This window comes from Neocloeon triangulifer, unplaced genomic scaffold (genome assembly GCF_031216515.1).
Source record: "Neocloeon triangulifer isolate White Clay Creek 2 clone unplaced genomic scaffold, ASM3121651v1 ptg000012l, whole genome shotgun sequence".
NCBI lineage: Eukaryota > Metazoa > Arthropoda > Insecta > Ephemeroptera > Baetidae > Neocloeon > Neocloeon triangulifer.
In genome coordinates this window covers 17,198,604-17,210,771 of record NW_026775554.1, presented here as the reverse complement: position 1 = coordinate 17,210,771, position 12,168 = coordinate 17,198,604, and the positions used below count along the sequence as shown (strand labels likewise).

The window sequence follows — 12,168 nt, the reverse complement described above, 5'->3', positions numbered from 1 at the left end:
TATCAATAAATATAATATTTGAAATTGACTTTCAATGAATTGGGAATTTTTTAATTTTAAAAATAATAAAGAGAATTTTGATTTCACAAATCGGAAATAAATATTTTTATTTGTTGCTTTTAAATATCAGTCTGATTTGATACTCGATTCCGCAATCGCAAATATTGTTTTGGAATTACTGAATAAATTTATTTATTCAATAAAAGATTATATGAGTAAAACTCCATAGCAAATTTACTTATTTTAGTTTATTATAATTATATTATATCATTATATATTTAAAAAAAATTACAAACTTTATTATTTATAATTTGAAAATATAATTTAAATTTTAAATAATTTACCTTCATTTGAATGTATTCATCAAGCTAAAAAAATAAAAATAGCTAAGTTGCAGTTTCACTTCATTTAATCATTTATTATTATATCTGTGTTGTGAGTTAATTGTGAAATCTCTGCTGCTTCTTATAAATGTGATTCTCTTATTAAAATTTAATGTTATTATGATAAATGAATTGATTAATTATTATAAAATTAATAGGTTATAAAGTCTCACTGTGGTGTTGGCACCAAGTAATTAAAAAGCGTTTGTAATTCGTCATAGAGTACTAAGACCAATGCACCGCTCATTCCTCTGAGGATATTTGTAAAAGCACCATAATAGAATGCGCCGAAACCCTCGTTTCGCATAATGTAGGTGATGCAATGCAAACTGTTTGAGTACAACACTTCGTTCCTATTGCAACCGGACTGCATCATCATACGCCGGCGGATGGTGTCGGTTGGGTATGCAAACAAACCAGCCAAAGTTGTTGTCACCTGCGACAGAGGAAGAAATTTTCCTTATTTATGAAATGAAAAATAATCATTAATCAGGCCAACACATTTTCCCAAAATTGCCCAAAATCAGAAAATTAATTGTCTTGTCTGATATTTACTTATATTATTCAAAATTGTTCTATAATTTCTTAAATTTTTACAATTAATCTATTTTTTTCTTTTTATATATACCTGTGCAAGTAACAATTTTGTAAATACGTTCAAATTCTCTTCGCCGACGAACTCCTTAGACGCGTCCCAAAGTCCAAAGTAAGCACCCCTGTATAGAACAATGCTAATCAGGGACATGGTGAAGCCACGGTAGAGGCCAGCAATGCCGTCCGATTTGAAAATCTTCTTGATGCAATCTATCAATCCGGTAAACTCGCGCTCCTCCTTCGTCTTGCCGACGTCCGCGCCTAAACGCGTCCGCACAAAGTCCAAGGGATACACTATGGAGAGGGACGTTGCCCCTGCGGCACTACCGGCAACCACGCTGCCCGCAAAGTAGCCCCAAAAGTTTGTTTTCTTGTCTAACCCTTCCAAGAAAAACTGAAAAAGATGGAGATTTATTTTACAAGTTATTTGGAATTGAGTAAAATATTAATATTTAATATTCACTAAATCCCTAGGTGACCTTAATGAAACTATGAATCACGTTATTTTTTCAATTGAATTTTGAAATTAAGAATTTTTAAATAAATGGATTAATTAAGATTGAGGAAAGTGGTAAAATTTTAATGAGATCAATATAAAACATCTTGAGTTTTCATTTTTTTAACATTCACTTTGACGCAAAGAGATATATAGGAGAAAAATTATTCTTGATGCTTTCCAGCGGGTCAATGACAAGGAAATATTTGCGACTCTCATTGCGTTGATAAGAATAAGAGTACTCCACTATCTTTGTCATGGTACTCTTTTGTAAAGTCTGGTAAAGATATAAAATAAATTTAAAAATAGATGCACGTAAAAATTTGTTAACAAATATAGCTAAACTTACATTTTTTTCATTCTACTATTTCATAAAGTTTATATTAGAAATTCATAAACGCGCAAGTAGTCTGTACATTCATTTAAAAATACTTATTATGTGATATGTGAAGCTGTACTTGCACATCAGATAATTAAGTTAGTAAATGGCATCATACTTGCTTGTATCGGTCCTTGATAGCGAGATTGATGGCCTGAGTTGGGAAATATCTGATCACATTGGTTAAGTTGCCCCTCCAGAAGCTCCACAATCCTTGCTCTTTGTAAACTCTGCGAGTGCAATCGACAATTCCATCGTAGCGCCTAAAGTCGGGATGCTTCATCTGCACAGAGCCATCCTGCAACTGCAGTAGCAGTTTCACCCTTTCGATGGGTGCAGTGACCGTCTTGGCCACACCGCCGGCCACCCCGCCAAGCAAGAAGTCCTTTAGGAACAGCAGGATATCCATGAAGATCATTTCAGAATTTGGGCACCGGCTGCTAAAAAATTTTATTCTGCGATTTTGTCTCCCCTTTATCTGAGGAAGATGTGCTTTTTTTAAACTTTAGAACTGCATTGCATTGATTTATTTTACATGTAAGTAATTATTTTTTTTCCTTTTAGATGATGCCTAATTTTGGAGCCCCTTCGGTAGATAAAACGTTTTCACAGCAAATTCAATTGAAATTTAGCTGAAATCAAAATTGCGCTTTCCTTATTTAAATTCGTGATAATTTTTAAAGCGTAAATAATAAATTTTTATTGCCGAAGTTAGATTAATACTTTTGTTTACTATAAAACAACCAGAGGAATTTGAGTATACTTGTATCAAAGTTTAAATTAATTTTAATTGAAATTCAATTTTTTTAAATTACAATTCGAAAAAATTATTATGCCGTGGAACAGAAATTCAGCTCTGCAGTGGATTTTTTTTTGCTTAAATTTATTTATTCCGATTTATTCTATATTATCATATAAGTTACTAGTTGAGATAAGAAATCGCATTTAATTTTTATTTAGCGCGCCCATCTTTTGATTTATAAATTAATCTTCTCCATTTAGATTGTCATTTAATGATAAATAAATAAAGATAAATTTGAAAATTTTACAAAGTTAATTTGTCCACATTGTTATCGAAAACTAAATAAATTAATTTAAAGGAATTTATGTAATCGCTGGGATACACTATAGTGTATAGTGCTTTAAAAAAATGATGAAACAATAAAACAAATTCAAGAATACTCACATGCGATTGATTATCTCAGTAAAGTTTTCCCAACAGTGAACGCTGCTTGGCAAGGTCGAAGAAAGAAAAAAAATATAAAAAATTGGTTGTCTGTAGCGCGCGTGGCTTCTCGCGGCAGCTTCGTATTTGCGAATGGATCATTTATGTGAATGTGTGCCATTTTATTGGAGACGGGGCAAGATAAGTATGAATACACCCAAGCAGCACCCGAGCACATAATGTACTTGATTTTGTTATTCCAAGCAATGCATTACAAAAAAGGGGTTTGCGAGGCTGCGTTCGTCTAGCACTATTTATATTCTGCAGTAGAGTATCTTTGTGCGACCTCTGACTGCGACATTGAGAGCTCAGATCACATCTCTGATTGGCAAATGAAATGATAAGTGACTGATTTTTATTTTGGAAATTAATATGCACAACGAGAAGGGGTTAGATCTTTGGGCTTATTCTCGACTCATCGATATATTAAATATAATTTATAAAATCTACATCACCACTAAAATTCATGCTAAATATTTGGAAGAAAATTAGAAAAAAAGACGAATGAATTTTTATTATTGAGCTATATATTTTTATTGCCTCTCCAAATTAAAACATATTGGATTTTTTTAACAAAAGAATATATTTTCTTTCAACTTCTAAATTTTCATTAAAAAACATAAGATATGTCTTTTCTTTAACAAAACATTATGCTTTGAAACTTGCATTTGTAACGTATTTAGGGTGTGCGTCTGTTCGTGATGCATTTCCTCTAATTTCCACTGTTACGCACATTTCATGCAATTAGTAACACATTTACACATTGGGTTTAGCACACCCATCCTGTTTGCAGCGCATAATTATGTCATAGTTTCGCAGCCTACATTTGTATTGGAGCACCTCACCTCTATTATGTGATAAATTCATAAAAAATCAACTTTGAATTCACTCAATTTCAAACATGGCTATATCTATGTAACTGGATTTTAAGAAATATCACTGTGACGTTGACACCAAGTTATTAAAAAACGCTTGCAATTCTTCGTAGAGGACAAGGACCAAGGCGCTGCTCATGCCTCTAATGATGTTGGTAAAGGCGCCCTTGTAGAAGGCGCTGAAACCCTCCTTTCGAGCAATGTAGGCGGCGCACTGGAAGCTGTTGGTGTACAATATTTCGTTCCTGGTGCACCCGGACAACATCATCATACGCCTGCGGACAGTGTCAGCAGGGTATGCGAAAAGACCAGCCAAAGTTGTTGTCACCTGCACGTTGGCAAAATTCAAATAGTCATGATCAAAAATAATAATGAATTTAATTGTTTTTGAAAATAATTAATTTAATTTAAATTGCATCAAGGGAAACACGTGAAATAAATGGGAGAACAGCTAAATTGGATGGAGCGCTATTATTTTTCATAAAAATTATATTTTTTTCATAAGTTACTTGATTACCATATATATGTCTTTGATAATTTCAAATTTATTGTCATAATTTTAATTTCACGATATTAAGGGAATAATATTCAAGGCATCAATCGTATATTGTCCTAATTTGAGGAGCACTAACTAATTATAAATTATAAAGCAATTCATAATAACAAAAAAATTGTTGCTTGTTTAGAGGTACCCTGAGGATGAAGGAGAAAGAGTTTCAGGTGTTCAGCAACAAAATAATAAAATGTAAACTTAAATAATATACTATCTCGTTTTTTAATGAAAAAATATTACTTGATTACGGAAAAACATGATTATGTTACTTTTACTTTTTATCAGATAAGTGCCCATTAATTATCATTAAAAATATTTTGTCTGTTTTGAGTAAAGAAACCATAATAACTAATAACTACTAAGTTATTAAAAAGAGAATTTTATTGAAATAGCGATTTAATTGTAAATACATTTTAACACTTAAGCTCTTAAGGCACTCAATATTTTTCGACTTGCGTTAAGCTAAAAAAAGTTTATTGCTTTTTAAAAATTTAAGAAAATAACTTTAAATAAATCAGTGACTTTGAACTATATTTAGAGGTAAAAGGAATTATTAGGATAATGTCATAATGGGTCGATATTTATGGTGATTTCAAAAGTTAATTTCAAACCTGTGCAAGAATCCACTTTGTGATAAAATTTAAATTATCTGCACCAATAAGCTCCTTGGATCCGTCCCAAAGTCCAAAGTAGGCACCTCTGTAGAGGATGATGCCGACGAGGGACACAAAGAAGCCACGGTACAGGCCACAAATGCCGTCCGACTTGAAAATCTTTTTGATGCAGTCCCACAATCCGGTAAACTCGCGCTCCTCCTCCGTCTTGCCGACGTCCGCGCCCAAACGCGTTCGCACAAAGTCCAAGGGGTAAACCACGCAAAGGGACGTTGCCCCTGCGGCACTTCCAGCGGCCACGCTGCCCGCAAAGTAGCCCCAAAAGTTGGTTTTCTTGTCCAACCCTTGCAAGAAAAGCTGAAAAAAATATATATAGTTTCAAATTCATTGTAATTTTTTTTTGCAAATTTAAATCCTGAAATTATAACTTTTATTGTTCTGATATAAGAAATTTTCAAAGTTCATTTTTCAAGAAATTTTTTTAATCATAACATTGTTCTGCATTGACTTGAAATTAAACTTGGAAGCCATCAATGAGATGCAAGTCAATTTAGCCAATTTTCTGATCTCAGGGCACTTAATTACTATTGCGAATACCATGCAAAAATAAATGTATTGTACATACATTGATTATCAGTGCTTTTTTGCCAATTTTTAATGTCTCATAAAATTAGAGGCAAAATTTCTTTAAATATATGATTTATTTACAGAAATAACAATGTTTCCGTAAATTTGTGGGAATTTCCAGATTAAAGGGCAAAAAGGAAAAAACAATGAACAAGGAAAGATTGAGTCTTGTGGTGAATTTGCCGCCACGTTTTCGTCATCGATAAGAGAGGTCCGCTATCTCTGCCCTTTTTCCTCCACTTATAAAAAAAATATGGACTTCTGCACCTAATAAATTTAAAGTTAAACCGAGTTCTCGAGATTGTGATTTATGATTATAATGCATAAAACGCGTTACAAATTCAAATTTATGCCAATGCACCACAGAAAAATTGAAAAAAAAATTATTAAAATATTTATTATTAGTTTCAAATTTTAACAAACAACACAGCTTCTTAACTTAAAGTTTTTCGTTATGAAAATAATGAATCAATCAAAATAATTGAAAAATGCAGAGCATTTTGATAAGAATGAAGAATAAAATCCAACAAAGTTGATAGTTTACCTTTTTGTATCGGTCTTTGCAAGCAAGGTTGATGGCCTGTGTCGGGAAGTATCTGATCACATTAGCCCAATTGCCCCTCCAGAAACTCCACAATCCCTGCTCCTTGTAAACCCTGCGAGTGCAATCGACAATTCCATCGTAGCGCTGAATGTCGGCAACCTTCATCTGTGCGGATCCATCCTGCAACTGCAGTAGCAGTTTTACCCTTTCGATGGGTGCAGTGACCGTCTTGGCCACGCCGCCGGCCACCCCGCCAAGCAAGAAGTCCTTGAGGAATAGCAGTATCTCCATGAAAACCATCCCTGGATCCGCACTCTGCTCAAATAATGACACAAAATTTTGTAAAGAGTTTCTTTTGGTCGTCACCCGCTTCTCTTATTTCTACGTCTGGGGTGTGAGATTTGTGTAATGGGAATTGCATTAATATATTATTTTTATTGAATGAATAGTCCCATTCCATAAGGTAAGGGGTAAGTGAATGAATTTTTTTATATTTTTTTTTCTGTGCAAAAGCGTACATTGACTCAGATATTTTTCATTCAAATCACGCCGGCCTTTCTTTTTTATTTTAAAACTTAATAAAGGAACTTTGACGATGAAAAGTTAAAAGTATATTATCGCCTAGATTTATTACATTGAGTTTCAATCAGATTCCAAATTGAATTAAGTGAAATTTCTTTTTTCTTTCATATCTGATTATTGAATTAAGAATTGATTTAATTAATATTTAATAACTTTTGCAAATAATTATTTAATTGAATTGAAAAATGCATTTTTTTTTTTAAATTTAAAAAAGCGATTTAAAAATTTATTATTTTCTGAAAGCTTTAAAAGCTGCTTCCTAGTATAAGTCATAAATAATTTCAAGAAAGTTTACTGTCAAATAATTATATTTTTAATTGAATATTTACGTTTAAATTATTTATGTGGGCAGTTTTTTAAAATTTATAGTTTTTTTTATATTATGTTAAGGATTTAAAAGGAAAACAATTTTTAACCCTCATTAAGTTAAAAGATTGTATAATATTATTTAAAGATCTTTGCACCATTAACAAAAGCAAGCTTCCGAAAATTAATATGTGCTTCTGTACAAGCTGGCACGCAAATTGCTGAAAGCAAATTTAAAAGTTGTTCTTAACTCCATGTTAAAATGTATTTTTAGGATCAGCGGGGGCGCAATCCTTTGGAGTCTGGAACGCTGTGAATGTGAAATGTTTTTAAGACTGGACTTAAAAGATTTAAAAAGAATTCTCAGCTTAGTCCCATTATAATTTTAAATTTTTATTTAAAAACCCAGCACCAAAAATTTTATTAAATTTTGGGGCAGGCGCGAGTTAGGGGACAAAACACGTAAATATCGATGGTGCTGATTGTGAGAAAAAAAATGGAAATATCAGCTGCTGCTTTTGTCGTTTTTTATAACCCTTTATGTTAAAAATACTCACTTTAAAAGTTGAGGATGCGAACGTTGTGTGTGGCAAGGTCAATGCCAAAGTATTAACTGAGCACTGAGCTTTTCCTCATGAGCGCATGCAGCGTCCGTCTGAAAAATCTTTTTTTGGTGAGCGCGTCGAGTCTCTTTATTGGATGAGGAAAACGGCTGCTTCTGCAAAGATGAGTGCTGATCACCGCGTTTTAATGCTTAACTGTTGTTACGTACCAAAACAGAGGAGGGAGGGGATTCGCGAGCGGGCTTGTTGGTCCACGTTGGTCCTTCAACCACTCTTTCGGAGCAATTTTATGTGACCTTGCGTGCATGCTAAACTTTTGTAATAATAATAAGTAATGAAGATCCCAGCTTCCCATAAAAATGGGATATACCGAATTTATTCGAGTGAATAAAGACATGATAATGCTGCTTGCTAGCTAAACATTGTCCTCATGTATATATGTATTATACTACAACGTAATGATAAGGCAAAAGGAAAATGTGGACAAATGAGCGATGGTCCAAAGTTATACTTCACTCCAATTGATTTCTTCGACCAGTGGAAAGTGGGATTTTTTTTAAACAGATAAATTTCAGTTCCAAAATATTTTTCATGTGCAACATCGAACAAGTCTTTTTAAATTTTGGTGTGTTTTCCTTTTGCAGCTTTTAACACACATTCAAATTGAATTATTTAATAAAAAAAAAAATAAATAAAACATTTCATCAGTGTATTCCTATAAAGATATCCATGTATTTGGAACCTTTATTTTAAGAAAGCACCTATGACCTATAGGTAGCTTGTTTTAAATTATATAAATAATTATTCATAAAATAAAATGATCACTCACCAATTTTAACTTTTCCATAGGGGATGGATGACTGAAGATAAATAAAATTTGTTATGAAGTCAAAATTACTGATATAGGAACGATTGTCTGAGGATTATAAATTACGATTAAATTGAATAAAAAAAAATACAAATAAACAACTCTTCCGCTGTTTTATTTTTGCATGAATGATTTATACACTTAAGAAAATCAGGAATTAAAAATAATATTTTTTACTAGTTGCAACTTAATTATAATTAGGAATGTGCTTCTGTCACCGATTAAAAAATAAATTTAAGGAAAATGTATCAAATTTTTAAAATCAAATAATTTTTATTTTGCGTTCTCCTGAAATCACACAAGAATTTCCTCCCGTTAAAATCATGCTGTAACACCAAATTAAGCGGCATCAGTTGAAAATTGTGTTATCGTCGCAATATGAGATTCGATACTCGTGTGTTTGGCAGCAGGTACTTGTTTAGCTAGCTGCGTATGAAACTCTGGTCGGTGAGAGAGAATTCGTGGTCGAGAGACATTATAAGAGAGGATGCGCGGAGAGACGCGCGACGGGCGACCAGGACCAAATCTAGCAACTCTTTGCACCCGGGATGGTACCCTGTGTGGTGCTCGCGAGCGCGAGAGAGAGCGTATGAAGAAAGAGAGAGAGGAAACCCTTCTCTCCATTGCTCGCACGGTCGCAGAAAGTCTTTCGTCGGATCAGGCGCCCATGAGTTGATAGTGGAGGTCAATTTTGGCTAGGCGTGGTTTCGTCAGAGTTGGCGCATGACTCAAAAGATAGCATGCGTAATGAGACTGAACCGCCACCGAGAGATTTGCACTCAGCGATAAACACGCACATCCCTTAATTTTACGTTTTTTTTGTGCATTTTCTGACTCAAAATATTGACAAGATTAATTGCTGTTCCTTCTTTTTCAGTCTCTATTATAAAAAAATTGCAAAATATATTTAAGCTCCGAATTCAAAATCAATTGAACAAATAAAAGCAATTAACATGTGTCTCAAATGACGTGAGATGCCACAGGCGCTTAAAATGTACCAGCATTTTTTGCTTCAAAAAAAAAAAAACAGCCATGTTTATTTAGATACAAATTTCAAATGATATATGTATATTAAATATTTGCAACATTTTCAAAAAAATTAAAGTAGCCATTTCGCTGCATTCGGTAGATTGAATAACACGCAGACTTTCCTTGTTCCAAAATTCATCAATGTCATCAGCTTCTTTGAGCGTGTTGTAGTGGTTCAAGTGGGATCAATTAAGGCTATTTATAACACGAGAATATTTGAGTGTGGCTGCGGCTTTGCTCTTTACATTTATTGACATATTTATACAACTGGTAGGCTATAAAATAGATTTTTGGGATAAATTTTACAATTAAAATTCATATTTAAAATTTAGTTTCTATTACATTTAGAAGAAAAAGTGCAGAAATAAAATCCTTGTACTAGATAGACAGTACTAGATTTTATCATAAAAAAGGTGTATTAAACAAATTTTTCATATTGTATGATTGTAGCTTTAAAGCTTGACAAGTGGATATTTAATAGCTACTGGTAATAATTCATAGATTTTGATGTTGAAACAAAGTGAAAATGAATTATTGCTCTGAGAGAGAAGTTACAAAAATTGTCGCGAGAGCTTCCGTATTACAGAGTATGGCGCCCCGTGCCTGTACAACCGATGTGCCATCTCGCGAACTGTCCGTGCTATTGCGTCGTCGAAAAACACGGCGTGGTGTTGCTAGGTTCATATGAACCTCTAGGAGATACGCTCAACGCAAAACAGCACATTCGGGCATGGCGCTCTCCCACCGCTCGTGCGGCGTGGCCATCATTGAAAGCATTGAACTTTCTGCGATAACCAAAAATCAGCAAATGAAATCAGAAAGGTAAAAAAATATCAATTTTTTAAAACAATCACTGATCCTCCTTTCCATTGATAAGTATTGCCATTATTCAACTATTGCACGTGATCATATTTTATGCTTATTTTCAATATAAACATAGCAAAAACTTGAGCAAATGTTTTTTTTTTCAATATAATAATAAAATATTATTACACTGAATAAGTAAAAACTTATCAGCTGAATAATTTGTTTTGAATTTGACGTATCAAAACACGTCATTTTTTTCTCATTTTTGTAAGATGTGTTGGAAATTCATCTTCTCTAAAGTACAATACGCGTTAAGCCTCCAAACATATAAATAATTAATATATTATTTTCAAGCAATTCTCACATAACGAGAAATATTTTAAGCGCACTATAAAGGCAACTAAGGAGGTATCATAAGAATTCTCTGGAAGAATAATTGACATAGGCTGCAACTTATTGAAGATTTTCGAAAATCAATTTGCTTATTGATTACAAATAAAAAAAATTACTTTGAATAGATCAAATTGTGTAAGTTCAACAATAAATTAAAAGATTAACAGTTTCATTCTAAACTGAAAACATCAAGTTAAGAGTTGTAAATTACTGGAAATCAATACTATATAATTGAGAATACCCACACTTCAAGCAACATCCAGTATTGTTCGTTCCCTTTTAAAAAAATCACGATATTTTCTTACTATATATTTTAAGTGCAAGTAAATTCTCTTTGACAAACTGGATGGCCTTCAATGCTCTTCAAGTGCATTTTTAATCTATATGAATGCATTCTTAAGAACAACTACGCGCCTGTCAAACCACATATCAGTTCCCAGAAAAGAAAAACAATTCGATAACAAAACCATGTCAAAATTCTATGAAGACCTTGAGGAAAAAGCAAAAACATCTCTATTCAACTAGTAAATCTTGGCAGCAGGGGTAAAGTGGGTATAGTATAGTCGAGGGTAGAAGAAAGTGAATCGGTTGTAGTCACAGCTGGGTTGGGAAAGTCACCGCTCGGGGTCGATCGGCGGGCGTCGCGCCGGCGCTGCGCCTTCGTTCAGCCGAAAGCGAGAGGGCCAAAAAAGCGGTGAGGCAGCGATGCAATCCTCGGCGCAGAGCCGCCGCTGCCAGTTTAGCATGAATCCGCAAGAGATCACGGCTCGCGCCAAGCAAAATGGTGCTGGCAACTTCGACGTTGCGAGGGGCGGCGCTTGGCGAATCGGCGCATTAACCCGCTACGAAAGCATGCGCTCCCGATACTAGAGATTCAACTGAGGCAAGGTCCGGGTCCGGCGGAATGACGCTGAAGCCTCACTTCGTGCCCCTTTCCTTTTCGTTAGAATGCACTTTTGAGGGTAACAGCCTCCGTGGGTCGTTGATCAACAACCCAACCACTCCAGTGCCAATCTTAGTAATACAGACTCGTTCGGAAAGCGCTGAACGTGTGACTGTCCGTCACTCTGTACGCATAAAACTCGTGTTAGATATATTTATACGCATACAACATACACTGGCCGGCCGGTCGTCGGCATTAAAAATTTTAAAACCAAGGCTGATGCACTTATTTTGGCCTCGCCGCCGTCTCCCCCTCGCAACAACACAGGCACATGAGTGGTGGTGGGGGGCAATTGAAGTGTACTTACTATGTGCGACGCCAGTACCTTCTATTGTAGCCAGTACAGTGCTGAAGCCCCGGTATCAGCAAAAAGTGTTATTTTTGCGC

At 34.3% G+C, this 12,168-nt stretch overlaps 2 protein-coding genes across 7 annotated transcripts; both read right to left on the bottom strand.

Moving 5' to 3' along the window:
• Positions 1 to 350: 350 nt before the first annotated feature.
• Positions 351 to 3,270, bottom strand: LOC132196605 (ADP/ATP translocase 2-like). Of its 6 annotated transcripts, none has more exons than XM_059619373.1 (5): positions 3,039 to 3,253; positions 2,388 to 2,484; positions 1,971 to 2,344; positions 1,012 to 1,371; positions 351 to 819 (listed from the first exon to the last, which is right to left on the bottom strand). In XM_059619373.1, exons 3-5 carry the CDS (start codon positions 2,268 to 2,270, stop codon positions 553 to 555), a joined length of 927 nt encoding a protein of 308 aa, XP_059475356.1. In that variant the 5' UTR covers positions 2,271 to 2,344; positions 2,388 to 2,484; positions 3,039 to 3,253; the 3' UTR covers positions 351 to 552. The 6 variants fall into 6 exon arrangements, with proteins under 6 accessions (XP_059475356.1, XP_059475354.1, XP_059475358.1 ...); XM_059619371.1 differs by having other exon boundaries at positions 1,971 to 2,330; XM_059619375.1 differs by lacking the exon at positions 2,388 to 2,484 and having other exon boundaries at positions 1,971 to 2,289; positions 3,039 to 3,270.
• A 517-nt stretch (positions 3,271 to 3,787) lies between these two features.
• Positions 3,788 to 8,410, bottom strand: LOC132196986 (ADP/ATP translocase 2-like). Its single transcript, XM_059619980.1, has 4 exons — positions 7,736 to 8,410; positions 6,291 to 6,605; positions 5,117 to 5,476; positions 3,788 to 4,280 (listed from the first exon to the last, which is right to left on the bottom strand). Exons 2-4 carry the CDS (start codon positions 6,588 to 6,590, stop codon positions 4,014 to 4,016), a joined length of 927 nt encoding a protein of 308 aa, XP_059475963.1. The 5' UTR covers positions 6,591 to 6,605; positions 7,736 to 8,410; the 3' UTR covers positions 3,788 to 4,013.
• Positions 8,411 to 12,168: the final 3,758 nt, after the last annotated feature.